General features: G+C 38.9%; 1 protein-coding gene across 3 annotated transcripts in view; it reads right to left on the bottom strand.

Moving 5' to 3' along the window:
* arhgap11a (Rho GTPase activating protein 11A) overlaps positions 1–16,687 on the bottom strand; it is a 28,998-nt gene extending 12,311 nt beyond the window's left edge. For 2 of the 3 annotated variants that reach the window (XM_053633848.1, XM_053633846.1), the window contains exons 1-10: positions 16,057–16,687; positions 11,705–11,775; positions 11,383–11,479; positions 11,031–11,287; positions 9,372–9,535; positions 9,051–9,185; positions 8,802–8,876; positions 6,215–6,379; positions 5,297–5,417; positions 609–714 (exon numbers count right to left, since the gene is read on the bottom strand). In XM_053633848.1, coding sequence (XP_053489823.1) covers positions 609–714; positions 5,297–5,417; positions 6,215–6,379; positions 8,802–8,876; positions 9,051–9,185; positions 9,372–9,535; positions 11,031–11,287; positions 11,383–11,479; positions 11,705–11,775; positions 16,057–16,179 — 1,314 coding nt within the window. In that variant the 5' untranslated portion in view covers positions 16,180–16,687. The remainder of the gene's footprint in view (positions 1–608; positions 715–5,296; positions 5,418–6,214; positions 6,380–8,801; positions 8,877–9,050; positions 9,186–9,371; positions 9,536–11,030; positions 11,288–11,382; positions 11,480–11,704; positions 11,776–16,056) is intronic. The other variant, XM_053633847.1, reaches the window with a different exon arrangement.
* Between the last annotated feature and the right edge of the window lie 1,520 nt (positions 16,688–18,207).

Genomic DNA, 18,207 nt, shown 5'->3' with positions numbered 1-18,207 from the left:
ACAACAGCCTGTTCACTTAAACAGGGACTGAAATGTAGTGTTTACTGCGAAAAGTACACATTTACAGTACATGAACAGCTGGATAATAATAGATGTAGCAGGCAATTCAGGATTTCAGATTTCCAGATACTGCACCCTTTGAAAGCAATTAACTATTCCTCTGCACAGAGGGCTTAAGCTTTCTGAATCAGGACGATATCCAATGCCTGATTATTATCCACCTGCTTTCTCCACCACTGATCGATTCTGGCTGTTAAACAGTTTAGACCCTCCAGTTACTATATTATTTTATTGCCAAAAAGAAAAACAAAAACAAATTATTTGTTAACAAAACAGCAGTAATTCAAAGGCAAATGTAAAAATCAAAGAAGTTGACAAACAGACACAAGGGTCACAAAATATCCCAAACCGCATAATATTAATGATTGTATTACAGCCTTTTAAACAATCTATTAACGGCAAGTAAATTACCGACATGCCCAATTCTACATGCACATTAAAACAAACATGCAAATTTGTATAGCACTGTTGAACAAGGAGACTGAGGAGGTTGATTAAAGTTGAATTGTGCAGTTTCTTGAGGAGGCAGACAGAGATGATGGACTTACACAATCTCGGCCGGTTTTCCCGAAGCTGAAGCGCAGACGCAGGGACTTTCTCGTCTCTTTTTTGGCTACTCTTGGGGAAAAGCAGCCAGCCTTTCCTGATTCAACTCTGAAACATTTCAATTTACAAATTATTTGCAACTGATTTAGATCAGAGTTCATATTTGTTCTTATATATGCAAAGCAATTCATGGACTTGAATGTAATAAGGTGATCTACAAAACATATCCACAAGAGGGAACTATTAACACTCAATTAATCCTTCTTGGGCACAAAGTGGAAACTGGTTTGAAGCACTCAAGGTATTTTACTATACATTTCCTATGAGGCTATTCACATGAAATTCTCACCAGACATCAGTATTAACTCAAGAAATCCAGATATACAAAGAATTCAGAACATTAAAGTCCATAAATAAAGTTATCTGTAATAAAGTGGAATGACACAGGAAAAAAGTATTAAACATGCTAACTGAAATTTATTTAATACTTAGTGCCTTTGTTTGTAATGACAGGTGATGTTGCTTCCACTTGCGGATAATGGCCCCAGTGGTGCTTACTGGAGGATTCAGAAGTTTTGAAATATGTCTGTATACAAGTCCATTAATATGTTTCACAACAAAAAGGTTGGAAAGGTTGGGAGAGCTCTTTGCTTTTACCCATCATGAGATGTTTCTTGTGTGACACCTTTGTAACGAAAAGCCTTTTTATAGACCAACAATTTACTAAACCAGCTGACATTAATTTGCACAGATAGGGGGTAAAATTACTTATGAATTTCAGCTGGTTCCTTGCCTTACCTCGCTTTGGAGAACTGATTTTTCTTAGCATGTTCAATACTTGTTTCCTGCGTTATTCCACTTTATTACACACAACTTTATTTATGGACTTTAATGTTGTGAATTCTTTATATTTCAGATTTCTTGAGTTAATACTGATGTCTGGTGAAAATTTCATTTGAATAGCCTCATAGGAAATATATTTACTGAATAAATAAATAATTGCTGACGAATCCAATACTTATTTCCCCCACTGTATTTCCCAAATTAACACATTTAATGGTGGACATATGATTTTATCAATGCTAATGAGTAACATGATCCAACAACCTCTATACAATCCATTAAATCCTTGACATGCATAAAAACACATGAGGAAATTTAATACCAGAGCCAGACCAGTCGATATCATGGTACTATAAAAGTATGAGTATTAGCAAAGTCATGTGGATAAGACACAGATTATGTATTGTTCTTTAAACCTGATATTTATGAACATTATGCCACTATAGCAACCGAAAATTAATGGCTAACTTTGTACAAGACCACCATAGGGAGCTGCTTTGTTTGTTTTTTTTTGCCTGCCTCCACCACCTAATCTCCCCTCTTTGAGGGACCATTGAGACTTTATTTTACTTTACTCATTTTTCTAGACATGTTGTATATTGTATTAAAAGGGTAGGTTGGGTGAGTGGTGGGTGTAGGACCTAACAGATGGGACAGTTGACGAGACACAACAGACAACACAAGTTGATGTGACATGGACATTATTGAGAGGATGTGCAAAGAGTAAATGTCAGAATGTCGGTTGAGTTAATTAACATGTAAAACACCAATTTTGGTTTCTGTGTATGTTGTGTGTATGTGTGTGTAATTTAGTTTCGTGTGCTTGAGAGTATTATGCTTGAGCTGTGTGCTATGGCTTTGGTTATGTGGTTTGTCTGTAGGGAATGTATTACGAAGCAATCCCCTGTTGGATGCAGGTGATGGGTGGTGTCCAAATAGAGTTCAATTTGGCAGTTTTATTTTTGATTGAGGCAGAGAATTGTGTGTGATAATGTTGTTATTTGATTTCCAGTTTGTTAGTACGACTGTTGTAGTGAGTTCTACGGATTATTTAATTTTTATTATATAAAAGGTGTTGTTTTAACATGTGTTTAAGGTGAGTGATGCCTTTTACTACCCAAGTGGGGATGTTTGTTATCTTCACTTTGTTTGAGAAGTCAGGGCAGTCATATGAGGGCATGTTCAGTTAGTTGATTTTATCAAATTTCCACAAGGCTGTTAAGAGTCACTGCAATCATTGGGCTAGGGAGCTGTGCGTTAAGCTGAAGCAAGTATGCTAACCAGTCTTAATTGAAGCATGAGACACATAAGCATGGCATATAAAGATTTGAATGCACACCAGATTTATCTGGATGAAATTAGTTTCACTGAACAGTGTCTTTAAGTAACATGAATTAAATTTATGTGAAAGGGATAAGTTTGGCAGTTTGTTTTGGCTATGAACCTGGATGATTGTCATACAGTCATATTACCTTGTGTGTGTGTGTGTGAGAGAGAGAGAGATATTATTATTATTATATATATATAGATATATATATATATATAGATATATATATATATATATATATATATATATATATATATATATATATATATATATATATATATATATATATATATATACACACACACACACACACACACACACACACACACCATCTAAAAATATGTTTATTAATTTGGCAGCCCCTAGCATGAAATGATTAGAGGGTTGTATGTTTCAGCAAAGCCAGACAACACACAGCAGCTTAATAAAGCTGAAGAATATGTAAAGGACATTAGACACTGGATGTTTATTAACTTCCTGTTACTTAATTCTGATAAGACAGAAGTACTTGTATTAGGACCACGTGTAGCTAGAAGTAAGCTTTTTGATTACATAGTTACTCTGGATGGTCATCCGTGTCGTTATGTGCAGCAGTAAAAGCCCTTGGTGTGATTACTGACTCCAGTCTTTCATTTGATGCTCATGTAGATAATATTACTAGGATAGCCTTCTTTCCTCCCAGAAATATTGTTAAGATAATAAATATAATGTCACTTCATGATGCATAAATATTAGTTCATGCTTTCGTCACCTCTAGGTTAGTTTATTGTAATGCCTTCCTGTCTGGATGTTCCAGTAGGTACAGAAACAAACTCCAGTTAGTCCAGAATACAGCTGCAAGAGTCCTTACTAGAACCAGAAAATATGACCATATCACCCCGATCTTATCCACACTGCACTGGTTCCCAGTGAAATTTCGCACTGATTATAAAATAGTACTATAAACCTATAAAGCACTAAACGGTCATAGTACTTAAGCGAACGTTTGGTCTTGTATGATCTGCCATACCTACTTAAGATCAAAAGGTGCAGGCTATTTGTTGGTACCTCGAATAGTGAAGGCTACAGCAGGGGGAAGAGCTTTCTCTTACAAAGCCCCACAGTTATGGAACAGCCTTCCAATTAGTGTTCAGGACTCAGACACAGCCTCTGTGTTAAAGTCTAGGCTGAAAATGTATATGTTTAATCAAGTTTACCATGAATAGACTTTCTTTTATGCAAAGTACACAGTCTTATCCATCACAGGATATTAAGCATACCTAATGATTTCTCCCTCTCTTTACCTCCCTCTCCCTTTCTCCTTCTGTCGAGCCACACATGATTTTATGGAGATGCCAGTGATCCTGACCCGTTATGCACTCCGGACCTGCCTGATCCATCCTGATGCTCTACCTCTGGATGGGGTGCTCATCAACTGGGGGCTATAGCCTGGAGATTGCTTAGGATGGTACCGCTGGAAGTACCATGAAATGGTTTTAGACCTCAATTCCACATGGACATTCTCACTGTGTTGCTGGAACTATGGTTGCTACTATGACCTTGGGACTGCAATTACCACATACAATTTTACACTTGACTTTACTACTGACTAGTTCAACAAAGACATCATGTAAAAACCATAATGAACTTTATTTTACTTTCACACTATCTGTTGTTACCCAGATGAGGATGGGTTCCCGTCTGAGTCTGGTTACTCTCAAGGTTTCTTCCTCATATAATCTTAGGGAGTTTTTCCTTGCCACTGGCTTGCTCATCAGGGATAAATTCACACACTTAAAATCTGAATCCTGTGTTTATATGTTTCTGGCAAGCTGCTTTGAGAATGTCCATTGTAAAAAGCGTTATACAAATAAAACCGAATTGAACTGAATAAACAGCTGTTTATTCATTTATCTCTAGAAAGCTATGCATGATATCAGGGTACTTTATGTGAATATAAAGTGGATTTATACTTGTAGCTGATATGTGAGAATCATTTTTAATCAGCCTACAGGATCATGCTCTTCTGATTGTTTTTATTCCTTGTCTTGCTAACGGGCTCCCCCACGCAGTCGCTATGGAGACAACCCACACCAAGTAAGCTGCAAAGAGATTTGTCCAAAACATTCAATCTTTTTTTTTAATTTAGAAAATGAATACATCCCATAGCAGACTAAATAGGATGAGAATAAATGTTCAAAAGGCTTTCTTCCTCTAACAGAAAAGATCAAAAAACATCTGCCAGAAAAATCGCAGCGGCGTCTGTCTGAAGAGGACATTATCGGACGACCACATAATTTAATCTGTGATTTTCTCAGGGCAGGAAGGAGAAAAACTCTGACACAAACAAGATGCACCTAAACACAAAGGAATTACTCCAGAACCCAATGTAAATCTAATCCTATCCGAAAAGAAGAAAACAATTAATAATTGTGTATTTATTTCTGATAAAACAGCAAATTTAATTTAAAACAGACAAAATCGCTGTTGCAACGCAATGAAATGCAAAATTCTTCCCTGTTCAGTCAGAAGGTAACATACCTGTTTACTTTTCTGTGGCTCAGTCTTTTGCTCTTTCTTCTTGCTGAGCTGACAGTCAGACGGCTACTTTTACCAATTGAGGGCGAGCCACATGAATCCAGGGCTCCTGAGGCACTGTGGACTAAGAGAACCAACAATGTAGATGTAATCTGTTCATGTTACAATAATGTGCCAATTTCTATTACAATGAGAATAAGAATAATATTATGCAATGATATACAATAATATACAATGAGAATAAGAATAATAGAGAATTATAAATTCAATAAGAATTATTTTAAACAGTCCCTACAGTATTTTGAGATTTTCCGATCACAGAAGGTAACGCAAAATCAACTCGGCAATATTCGGAGTTTGCAAATTCTCAAAACTACAGCAGATTTGGGCCAAGACGCATCATGTGACATCACAGCACACATTCAACCAAGGCCCTCAATTTATGTGCATCGAACAAGTACAGCTAAAAAGGCTTATTTACCAGCAAACAGTACTGCGAAAGACTGTGCAAAACAACTTCATGCAGTTGCAATTGAACACCAGTTCATTAGTTTTCTGCAAAAAAACACGCTTGCAAGTTGCATCACAAATTTTGAAAAGAGCCGCAGCAAAATCAAGCATTTCTGGCCGAAACAATCACAAAAAAAAAACCTCTGAAATCCTGTACGGACAGATTGAAGATGATACAATGTTAACACAATGTTACTAAAACTAAGACACAAGGAGTTTAATTCTGAGAAACATCCATTTCTAACGACTGTAAAAGAAATATTTATTCATTAATAGAACTACAGAATGTTAACACATTAACTTGTTATTAAAAAAAAAAAAGTTTGGTGTGACCAGCCATCTTAACTGGCGGTAGATAGCATCTGATGTTGATGTTGATTGAGACCGTGTCCATGTTTAAATAATCTGTACCTGATCCAGGTGTGGAGATTCCTCCAAAAAAGGCATTCGGTAGAAGGTCCAGCCCGAGGTTCTTGATAGACCTCCGCTTCTTGTTGGAGAGTCCATAACTGTGTCCTGACTCCAGAGGCAGTTTGCGCTTAGGCGTTCCAACAACAGGGGTCCCAGCGGAAATGACTAGGCATTAAGATTTGATTCAGTTAACATAATTTAAAATGTAATTTAAAAGTTAGCTTTAATGATGAACATGAGTAGAAGCATGTTTGCCTAAGCAGCTACTAAGCAAGTCAGCATTTCTCAACTACATCACCCATGGCACATGTTTGTCTCTTCTCACAGACACACAGTATGGCTTTTAGTAGCCTACAGATATGCTTGTTGTAAAAGAATACGATTTGTTTCAGCAATCTCCTGGTTATTCTTGTTTAGACCTAATTTCAATAGTCGGTCTACTCGATGCCATTAATACAACGCAATAACACTGATCGGCCATAACATTAAAACAACCGACAGGTGAAGTGAATAACATTGATTATCTCGTTACAATGGCACCTGTCAAGGGGTGGGATATATTAGACAGCAAGTGAACAATCAGTTTTCAAAGTTAATGTGTTGGAAGCAGGAAAAATGGGCAAGCATAAGGATCTGTGCGACTTGGACAAGGGCCAAATTGTGACGAGTTGATCAGAGCATGTCCAAAACGGCAGGTCTTGTGGGGTGTTCCCTGTATGCAGTGGTTAGTACCCATCAAAAGTGGTCCAAGGAAGGACAACTGGTGAACTGGCAACAGGGTCATGGGTGCCCAAGGCTCACTGATGTGCTTGGGGAGCGAAGGCTAGTTCTTCTGGACTGCCCGGATAAGAGATTGCACCAGGATGCACTATGGGAAGAAGGCAAGCCGGCAGAGGCTGTGTGATGATCTGGGCAATGATCTGCTGGGAAACCTTGGGTCCTGGCATTCATTTGGATGTTACTTTGAAATGTACCACCTACCTAAACATTGTTTAGGAATGGTTTGAGGAAAATGACCGAGTTCAGGGTATTGACTTGGCCTCCAAATTCCCCACATCTCAATCCAATAGAGCATCTGTGAGATGTGCTGAACAAAACAAGTCCAATCTCTGGAGACCCTGCCTCGCAACTTACAGAACTTAAAAGGACCTGCTACTAACATCTTGGTGCCAGATACCAGAGAACACCTTGAGAGGTCTTGTGGAGTCCATGCCTCGATGGGTCAGAGCTGTTTTGGCAGCACAAAGGGGACCTGCACAATATCAGGCAGGTGGTTTTAATGTTATGGCTGATCAGTGTATACCGAGTATAGACCTTTTTGTTCCTAATAACAACCGCATGTGTAATGGACGGGTAATTGAGAAACACAAAACACAGTGGCTGTTAGAAAGGCACTGGATAAACTGAATACAAACAATTAAGGAAAATCTTTAAAATGTTTGGAAAAATCATACAGCAAAAGAAGGCAAGGAATAAGCAAGGCACATTCAGACAAGAGGCATCTGAAGGAAATCCATCTTTATTTAATAAAAGATGCTATGCATTCTCAGTCTTTAAGACAGTTCCCAAGCAAGACCAAGCAGGCAAGCTAAGAACTAGCCCTTTATTTTATGTAGCAGAGCAAGCATGTCTACACCAGAAATAAAGACTGAAAATCTTTAACAAAACTTCCAACCCAAGTAATTATGTACAGCAAAAGTTGTGTTTTGCATTTTTTTTTTTAAAAGCCGCAGCAAGCAGATTATAAGAAACACTTTACTAAATCCAAATCATTGTTTCCCAGCCTATTCCTCAGAGCCCCACAAGCTGCACTTTGCTTTATTCCACTCCCAACACAGCTGAATGAAGCAACGCAATACACTCAATCACTCAAAATCCTGTTTATTAAATGCTGGGAAAGAAAAAAGAAAAAAAAATTGGACAGTGTAAGGGTATTCAACTAAAATTTGTGAAGGTCCTGTTTCATAAAATTCTTTCCTAACAAACATCTGGATAAATGTCACTGAAAAGTAACAACACTTAACTTCCAATGTTTAACCATTTGTTCATGGCTATAAATAAGACTAAAATGAGAAGTGGTCCTGGTGTTTCACATCACCAGTATGAACAGATGAGATCAGTTTTGGACTTGAAGCAGGAAAGATAAACTCATACTTCTTTGTCCATTTGTCTGTTTTTGTACAAGTCTGCTCTTCCTTATTTAGACCAGAGGGTTTAAAGTCAATTAAAAAAAATACAAAAATCTGTGTAAACTCTCCCTTTTCTGGCCTCTAGCCATGAAGCTGGTCTCTAGGCTTACAAGCTGCTTTCAGCTAATTTACACAAATGCAAGTGATTGGATAACACAGCAGAGGATGTGCTACAGAAATTGTGCTGGTTTAGAATTAGAAATTTGTGGGTGCCGTTGAACCGTAGCCATTTCACCATTCCAAATGCTGTCAACATCTACACTGTGGTCCACTAGGGACTAGGTTGAGAAACATTTGCCCTGAACACATGTGTTGTAGCTTAGCTACTGAGGTAAAATAACATTTATGCATTCAACGGACATGCAGCAAAGCCTAACCCGAGCATACTGCATACCCACCTGTTCCATCAGGCTGAGGTGTATCTGAAGGAGTTCTACTACTTTTTAACCTAGTCAGAGCTCCATTTACCATATCTGGAATGCAAGACAAAATCACTCATCTGTGAAGGCCTATGTTTAAAACACCTAGCTAAGACAGGCCTCTGTTCCATTGTATGTCATGTTACAAACTCACAAGCAGTAGTTTACATTCAAACAGTGGGGTTATGGGAACTATGACCACTGTTCTTTCACACATCAAGCTCTTACCTCCAATACTGCGCCTGCATCTCTTTACACCCGATGGTGTGATTCCCTCCTCCGCAGCATCTGAAGGGGAAAACACTCCAGATCCACAACCTAGCATGGCTGGAACTTTGGCCATAAGGAACTCTGGTACCACACCTTAAAAAAAAAAAACAAAAAAAACAAAAAAAAAAAAAAAGAGCACAAACTCATTCAGAACACAATTGAACTTTATATAATTTAGGACTGAACTGTGGATTTAAGCTATACTGTAGATAATAAAACAGTAGATTCCTTTTGCTAAAGATTCTTCTTCATCTTAATTAGTAGTAATGAATTAAATACCTAGATCCTGAGAGTTATCAATGAGGCACTGCACCACAGCAGCTTGAAGCTTTAGTCTTTTCTCTGTGCTGGCGTTCACTTTCTCTGTTCCGTCCCCCCAGTGAAAGAGGTTTGGGGCGAAAATGACCGAAAGATTGCTGCTGTCCATCTTGTTTTCAGCAGATCTGTGACAAAGGAGAGACTGATTGCAGTCCTTATTCTCTATACATACCATAGTCAGGTGAATTGTTCCTTTCACTTAATTATGCAAAAAAAATTTTTAATTAAACTTAGCTGAAGAACTGCAAATAAAATTCTTAGTAAAAGTAGAGGTTCAGGTCATTTTGCGTGATCAATAAAAGATGGCGGTTTGTGAGATCGGCAAGTTGAAGCAGATGATGTACAGTGTTACTCTTGTCATCATAATGGCTTCTTTGCAGTATTTGCACACTTGTTCGTTTAACTGTGCTGATGAAAATCAGTGTAAAAGTAACTGTTGCTCATTTTGGACTTCCTGAAGTTTTTATTCCGATTGTATTATACTACTCCGAACAGGCGACTCGCCCCGATGAGCCTAAATATTTATTCACAGTCGCACAAAGTACTTTTCAGTCGCAAATGCGAGTGAAATGGTCGCACTGTAGAGCCCTGTCCTCTGTGGAACATAATTTTAATTAGGACTCTAATGTTTAAAAATAAATATTTTATGCTTGTTTATTTATCAATTAACCAACAGTTTTTGTCATTGCTATTATTTTAATTCATTAACAGTGACCAAGAGCAGAGAGTTTACATTTAACTGTTCATGATAGACCTCCTGATTAAAGCTTAAACAAAAGAAGATTGGTATCTGGATCGGTTTCAGTCGATCAACATGACAAGAAATCGGTATTGGCTGTAAAAATCCTGATCGGAGCATCAGTAAAGAACACCATTAAACTGAAGCGCTTTGCGTCTGGCAGGGGAATGAATTCACCCAATCACATCCTATATGAGATTATTCAGATATATACAGAATATACACAGAGCGGTTTGAGAATTGGGAAAATGTCTAATAGTGTAGCTTTAAATATATTTAAGAGGAGCAGACTTCAAAAACTGAACATTGAGGTTTTTTGTATTTGTTTACAAGGTAGAACATGTTAACGATTTTTTTTTTGCATACAGTCTGTAAAATTAACTGAAAATATTACATTTAGTTTATCAGAAGGTAAATTCATTTGTCATGGCTCACACTATGTTCCTAAATTGTCATAATTGACAAGCTCAAGTTTTCTCATGCTTACTCGTGCATTATATTGTGGTACGTTAATGTTACGATCGCTAAAAAATTTAGGAGTACGGTTGAAATTTAGGTTTTTGACTGTGCATATAAATTTGTGTAATTAGGAGTGCTCCTAAAAATGATTGCTCCTAAAAACAAGGAATGCTGAAAATGGGGTTTTAAAAATCTCTCTTAGCTAAACACCAATTAAATGGCAATCTATAACACAGCTACTGCCCAAACTCCTCTTCCCTCATCAACATGCATGAGCCATGAAGAAATTAATCTCCACACACGTGTTGTAACTAGACATGATAAATCAGAGCCCTAGACATGGGCACTAAATCATGACATCTTTAAATCACACAAGAATAATGACAATGAGTGGTGAAGTCATACAGACATTTTTAGCTCACCTCTGAGAAACCATTTTCAGGAAGCTGCAGAAGTAGCGTAGAATGCTTAAATTCTCATGTGCCAGCACACAGGACAGCAGGAGGGTTGCTGAGGTCCTCTCCTCCGAAGTTGGCAGCTCCTGGGCTTTTAGAAAGCTGCTCTGTAGGTCTGTGGCTACAAGAGGCTCAGGCAGTTCCCTGAAGAACTGCTTCAGGAGTCCGGCTATATCCGATGGCAGCGCAGTGGACAGGCACTCTTCTGCCTTATCCAACTTCACCTACAGAGTCAGAACAACGCAGGCACTGTTTAACACGAAATCGCAGTCAAGGCCTCTGAATGGGAAATCAAAAAAAGTCAAGACAGGTCACCCACCCTAAGCGCCTTCACTCGAACAATAGAACCTGATTTTCTAAACAGGCCCTCTGTGTCCAAATGGCCCAGAAGGAATGTACAGGCATCCACTAGGAAGCTGAATGAGGAGACAGATGTTAGCACTGTTGTATAAAACACTATTATTTTGCACATGTGGTACTTTTACTACAGACTTTAATATAGTTCTAAACCTCTGATTGATTTTAAAAATTAAAAGCAAACTGGTTAACTGGGTTGCAACTGCAAATCTGGAAACGATCAATGGTCAGAAAACTTAAAGTAAACCAAGTACAACGATTTTAAACAAAATAAACCATCTTACCAGGGTAGATCTCCATAGTCTAGCACATGACAATGTGATAGACTTTCTAAAGCCACTCCAAAGACCTTTGTCTGGAAAGAAATAATTTAGCATGCCATCAGTTTATTGAAACGATCTGCAAATGTGATTATAATTTATTTTCACCAGGTTACAAATCCTACATTCATTTTTTTAAAGGAGCACCTGTAATACTTCTGACTCTCATTACTACAAGCCTACACAAGAGAAAAATGTCAAGATGGCCGTTGATGAGAGACATTACATAGCTGTGGGGCACAACCCTGTTTCTAATCTAACTGAACAGATCTCAAAGGTCTGCCAAATGAATGAATGTTTCAAGGTTGTGTATATGACAACCAAAACTCAGTCATATACACCTGGTATTTTGAATGCACCTCCAGTATTTAATTGTGATCAGATTGTATACATCTTTTCTGCTGGAGGAAAGCTGTCGCACACATTTATTACATCAGACTTCCTCTGCATATGTTTTCAGGCAGAAATGTCTGAAAAGTTTCAAGCGCGGGGTCTGCTAATGAAATGTATAAATGAATGGGAGATTAGACGTCAAAGGAAGTTATGCAAAGCAGCTACTTTAAACTCTGCTGTTGTAATGATGACATATTTTCCAGCCAGGGCAGTCATTTGTTGCTGTGTGGCATGCTTTTGCATTCACACTACAAATGTGATGTGGCCATATGCATCCCAGACCACATTTAAAAGTGTTTTGAGTGATCAGATCACAATGTTTCTCTGAGACACACTAGACCGCGTTCACACCTGTACTTAGTGCTGTCCACTTATCAGATCATCCAGGACGCACATTAAAAGCCAGGTGTGAACACCACTCTGTGTGATGACTGAGTTTTCTGTGCAAATATGAACACGAGAAACTCCTCTAAAACAGTCCACAAGCAAACGGTACTCAGATCACCTCTAGAGATGGCCTCTGTATGGTTCGGTATGTGGTCCACTGGATTTGCATCTTAAGAAAACAAAGTGGTTCGTTTCATGCTTTAAAAGGTGTTGTCACACTTGGTCCTTTTCAGGGGTCTGAGTACGATTTGCCTGGATTTTTGGCATAAGATTTTTGGCCCTTTTAAAGCTTACAGTACCACTTTCAGCTTACAGTATAGTTCACTAAAACATGCACTGCGATCACAAATTACTCCAGGCTCACTTACCCGCACCGCTTTACAGTGCCTGATTAAATTGAAAAAAAATTACAGCAGAAATATATGGTCACAAGATAATCTGAGATCTAGAGGACAGTCAGCTGATGTCAAGTCAGCCTCTCTATGATTTGTTAGACAGAATTCTTGGTACAAGCCCCTGTGCAAACCCAATGGATGTCGTAGAGGGAGGACATCAGAGAGGATGATAATGGTACATTTGTTGCAAAATTGCTTTACCTATTTAGAACTGATATAGAACGGTTATGCCATTATTTTCATGATAAAGTTGGCTTAATGACATTTTTGTCATTTGCATGTCTGGTTTCCAAAAATCACAGGGCAGAATATTTTACATGTGGCAGGTTTTTACAAAGCCATTCCTTTTTATACTTCTAGAAACTACGAAACTGGCAGTTTAGTCCGAAACAGAGCACGGTTTGCATGAAAAAAATGGTAAAGCGAAAGCTGTCATGCGAACCGGGAAACACACCACGGTCCCAAACCCAAGACTACCTGTAGGAGGTGGTCTAAGTTCGGCTGCAACGGAACTGAGCAGTGATTCCAATGAATGTGAACACAGCTCGTACTCGCTTCCACACTTATTCAGGAAGTAAAGTAACCTCCACACATCTTTTAGCCGATGACGACATCGTTTGTCACGTGCCCAGTGTGAAAAACCACCTTAATGACATTTTTATAATTTGCGCATCTAGTTCTTGACCACAGGGTATACAGAATATTTTATATATGGCAGGTTTTTACAGAGCCAACAATTTTTATACTTCTACAAACTACAATAAATAAACAAGCAAGAGGTCGAGGAGGAAAAAAAAAGCAACAGTATGAACACAAAGAGGTCCTAGAACTCATTACTGGTTAAGTGTGAACGTAAAGATAACTGGGTCCTTTTCCACTTGGGTCAGCTCTTGGTCCACTTCAATGGTTCCAAGTTCGGTTCTTTTAAAGATGACTCAAATGTAAAAACACCCTAACAAAACAGGTGAAACACACGAACGGCTGCCCATGGAGTTGTGTGGTCCAGCGACAAAGCAAGCAGTAATTGCTAGCAACAGGACACATAGACTAATAGGCTAGTAGAGACATTGTGGTATTAAGTAATTGTACCGGTGCTTGCCAAGCACTTAAAGGGACAGTTTACCAAAAAATGTTAATTCCGTCATCAATTACTCACCCTCATGCCGTTCCAAACCCTAATACTTTCGTTCATCTTCCGAACACAACTGAAGACATTTTTAATGAAACTCAGGAGATTTCTGTCCCTCCATTTACAGTCCATGTAACCAAAACTTTCAAGCTCTAAAAAGTTCATAAAGGCATCATAAAAGTAATCCATGTGACTCTAGTGGTTTAATCCCAAGTCTATGAAGCGATACAAATGCTTTGTGTGCACAAAAAAAAGAGTCTCTATTCACAAAATATTTTCACATAGATCTCCCACACACGTTCACAAGAGAACCAGGGGGAGTGCGTGTTGTGTTGACGTGAGATCGGACAAAAGAAATGCAAATCCTCCTCTATGTTAAAATCGGCAGACATCTTTGTCACAAAGATTGTAACGGGACTCATTTTTGTGCACAACATCCCTCTTCCTCTGCTGTAAACAGCGCAGCGCTTCCGGGACCCGTTGTATCGCGTTTTATGTCCGATCTCTCTTCAACACAACACGCATGCATCATGGTTCTCTCGTGAACGTGTGTCTGAGATCTATGCGGAAATGAAGATATTTTGTGAATAAAGACTTAATTTTGTTTGTTTTGTTTTTGCACGCACAAAGCATTCGTATCGCTTCATAGAATTGGGATTAAACCACTAGTCACATGGATTACCTTTACGATGCCTTTATGAACTTTTTAGAGCTTGAAAGTTTCGGTTACATGGACTGTAAATGGAGGGACAGAAATCTCGCCGGTTTCATTAAAAAAAAAAGCCTTAATTTGTGTTCCGAAGATGAACGAAAGTTATGGGTTTGGAACGACATGAGGGCGAATAATTGATGACATAATTAACATTTTCGGGTGAACTATTTACATTTATCCAAAGCGACTTACAAATGAGAAAATACAAGCAAAGCGATATCAAGCAGAGAACAATACCAGTAGTGCTACCATACAAGATCCGTTAATTGAGTTCCAGAAGAAGCAAAGTGCACAGAGTAGAGGTGTAAGTGCCAGAGTAAAGTTTTTTTTTTTTTTATGGGTTGGTTAGGTGTTCACAGAAGAGGTGGGTCTTTAGCTGTTTTTTTTTTGAAGATGGTGAGAGATTCTGCAGTCTGGATTGAGGTTGGAAGTTCATTCCACCACTGAGGAACTATCCCTTTAGCAGAGTCACAAGTAGGTCTAAGGCAGTGGTTTTCAATGTGGGGGCCACCAGGGGGCCTCAACAATTTGGTGTGAAAAATAAATAAATACATGATTTTCTCTTTCTCACTCTCAGACAACCACACACACACACACACACACACACAATCAATTCCTAATCTAATGTAATGTAAAGATGCAAGATGTAATTATTAATAATAAAAAGGGGGATATATTCAGAAGTCTGTATTTTTAATGTGTTTTAAAGACATCTTGCAAAAGGGGGGCCTCGGTCAAATGTTAATGCCATTTGGGGGGCCTCGCCCTGGAAAAGTTTGGGAACCCCTGGTCTAAGGCATAAAGCATGAGTTGTTTTGGTGGTTGTGCAACATAATTCCTTCTCCTTGTTGTTCACAAGCTACACCTTGAAATAGGCTCTAAGTAATCTCCTACATAAAGTGCACTATGTGCATAATTACACTTTTGCATAAAAGAAACTCTTCTCCAGCATTGTTTAGTGCAAAAATGTGTCAGAAAAGTGTATAATTGTTCTGCATTTCACTAGAAAAACGAATTCTTCCGGTTGCAGTGTGCAGCCACTGAAACTGAGGTGTTCATTTGCTTCACTCTCGTACATGAAAACCTAAGCAGGAAATTGGGCAACTTTTCCCTGTAGTGACTTGCTAAAATAAATCACATATGATGAAGTGTGAGTGAAAACCTTCTGTAAATCTTCAAAAAAACAAAACAAAACAGAGTCAAACGCGCAGCTGAAACTGTTAAATTTTAAGTAAAGAAATCAAAAGGTACACAATGTTACACAGCTGAGGTTTTGCACAGACTGGCTGTTTTTACTCACCGCACTGCCTGATGGGGACTTGTTGCTTTTGCATTTGTTCCAGTTCTTCGTCTTGATGGCGAAAGTTGCCCGAAGGTGCTGCACAACTGCAAGACGCACCACATTTCTCTCTGCGGTCTTCATACTTCTTTTATTTGTTTATTTATTTATTTATTTAACCCCCACACACTAAGCTTTTCAGTTAAGCTAGATAGCCAGGAGCGCTTTCAGCAAACAACGTACTGGAGAAGTTTGACTAGTCTGCGGTTCTAGCTGTTCTTACTCCATTCCCACAGAGCAGAAGACTGTCAAACAAAACCAGTAACTCCAAACGCTAAGGAAAAGTGCGTCTTATCAGTCGAAACTGTTCGTCTTTAACCGCATAAACACAACCTAGCCAATCACCTGGAAAAGTGCTGCTATTTACAGTAGGCTATACAATCAACATGCGCGCTGTTGGCTAACTAGCCACCGTACCTGTTCAACATTTTGTCGCGTTTAACATTCCTCCGCCTGCATTTGCACATAATACGAATTATAACCGTCCTCTATATTAAACAACAGTAAATTGTCCCGTCCTAACGCACCCGTTAGCTAACTTTTAGCTTTCTAACTACTTCCTTTGTGGACGTGTTTCAAACGGCAGCGCCGCCCCACAAACACAACGCCATTGGCTACACAACAATGTTCAAATTTCGTAGCCCTACATTACTGCTGTCTGATTGGTCAATCTCCAGTCACGTGCTTTTTACTCAGCAGCGCTAGCCTGTGGCAAAAATGCCGTTAAGTAAAGAGCTAAACACCAAACAACTACTAGACGGCCAGTTTTGTCAGCATAACTTATTCACTGTACTGTAAGAGCCGAAAATAATTAGAAACAGCTTTTTCGGTGCGATAACCAGTGAAAACCTTAACTTTATTCAAGTTTATTATCCTTCCATCAATGTCTTCATCAAAAAACAAATGAGCTGTGTGTATGCGGCAGCTCCGTATAAAATGTGTACAAGTAGGTTGAAGTACCGTAGTACAAGCATGGTAGTGTCACATTTACCATAAAGTAGCAGAGTAAAACCATGGTAATGTCGTAATTACCATAAAGTACAACAGTGAAAGCTTGGGTAGTATCATAGGTACTATACAATATATATCTAAAACTATGGTGGCATCACAGTTACCACAAAGTACCATAGTAAAACCATGCTATGGTTAACATAGTCAATTTTCCTAAGGGTGTACTGTATATGGCTGTGAATGCTCCACCACTGGAGCTGGTTTCTTTCCATTGATGGTGTACAGAGGGGCTGAAAAATTGCAGATGGACGCGCTATGAGGGTCACGTGACTCTCTGACTCGCTAGAACGCTGAACATCGATCTACGAACATAATTTTGGAATTCGAACCCGGCTGTGACGTGCTATTGACGCATATTTAAAAGCACGCAGACAAGCAAGGTGCATCATATTTACAGCTGAGTTCTTGCTACAGAGCAACAGGATGAAACATGGCGGATAAGTTATATTATTTTCTGCCGTCATTCCTTAAAAACTGGCTAAAATACCCAGACAGTGAGGAACAGGGTGAAGTTGCAGCCGGAGGAACAGAAAGAGAAGTTTGGGAAGAAGCAACAGAAAGGGAAGAAGTTTTGGAAGAAGCAATAGACATGGAAGAAGTTTGGGAAGAAGCAACAGAAAGGGAAGAAGTCGTGGATGATGCAACAGAAAGAGAAGTTTGGGAAGAAGCAACAGAAAGAGAAGAAGATTGGGAAGAAGCAACAGAAAGGGAAGAAGTCACGGATGAAGCAACAGAAAGGGAAGAAGTTGTGGAAGAGGCAACAAAATGTCAGGGTGTGACCACAGAACCTGTCCATAAAATAGGACATCTCATCTGCAGAAGAGTTACAAATGAGAATGGGACTAAAACCAGAATGGACCAGAGAGCATGGAAGCCTTTTAATGCAGTTCTACGAGGCATGGTTCTTCGTTTACGCAAAGACACCTTTGACTTGTGCAAGACAGACCATGCCATTGAACTGCATCATGCCGTAGCATACCCTATAGAGTGCAAAAAGAGGCCCCATGTGCTGAGCCTCAGGACCGCAGACTCCAGACACTTCTACTTCCAAGCCAAGAGTGAAGAAGAGCAGATATCATGGGTTGTGACCATTAACTACGT

The sequence above is a fragment of the Ictalurus furcatus genome, chromosome 9 (assembly GCF_023375685.1).
Source record: "Ictalurus furcatus strain D&B chromosome 9, Billie_1.0, whole genome shotgun sequence".
Lineage (NCBI taxonomy): Eukaryota > Metazoa > Chordata > Actinopteri > Siluriformes > Ictaluridae > Ictalurus > Ictalurus furcatus.
The sequence above is the reverse complement of the archived record's forward strand: the minus strand, read 5'-3'. Positions and strand labels throughout refer to the sequence as shown.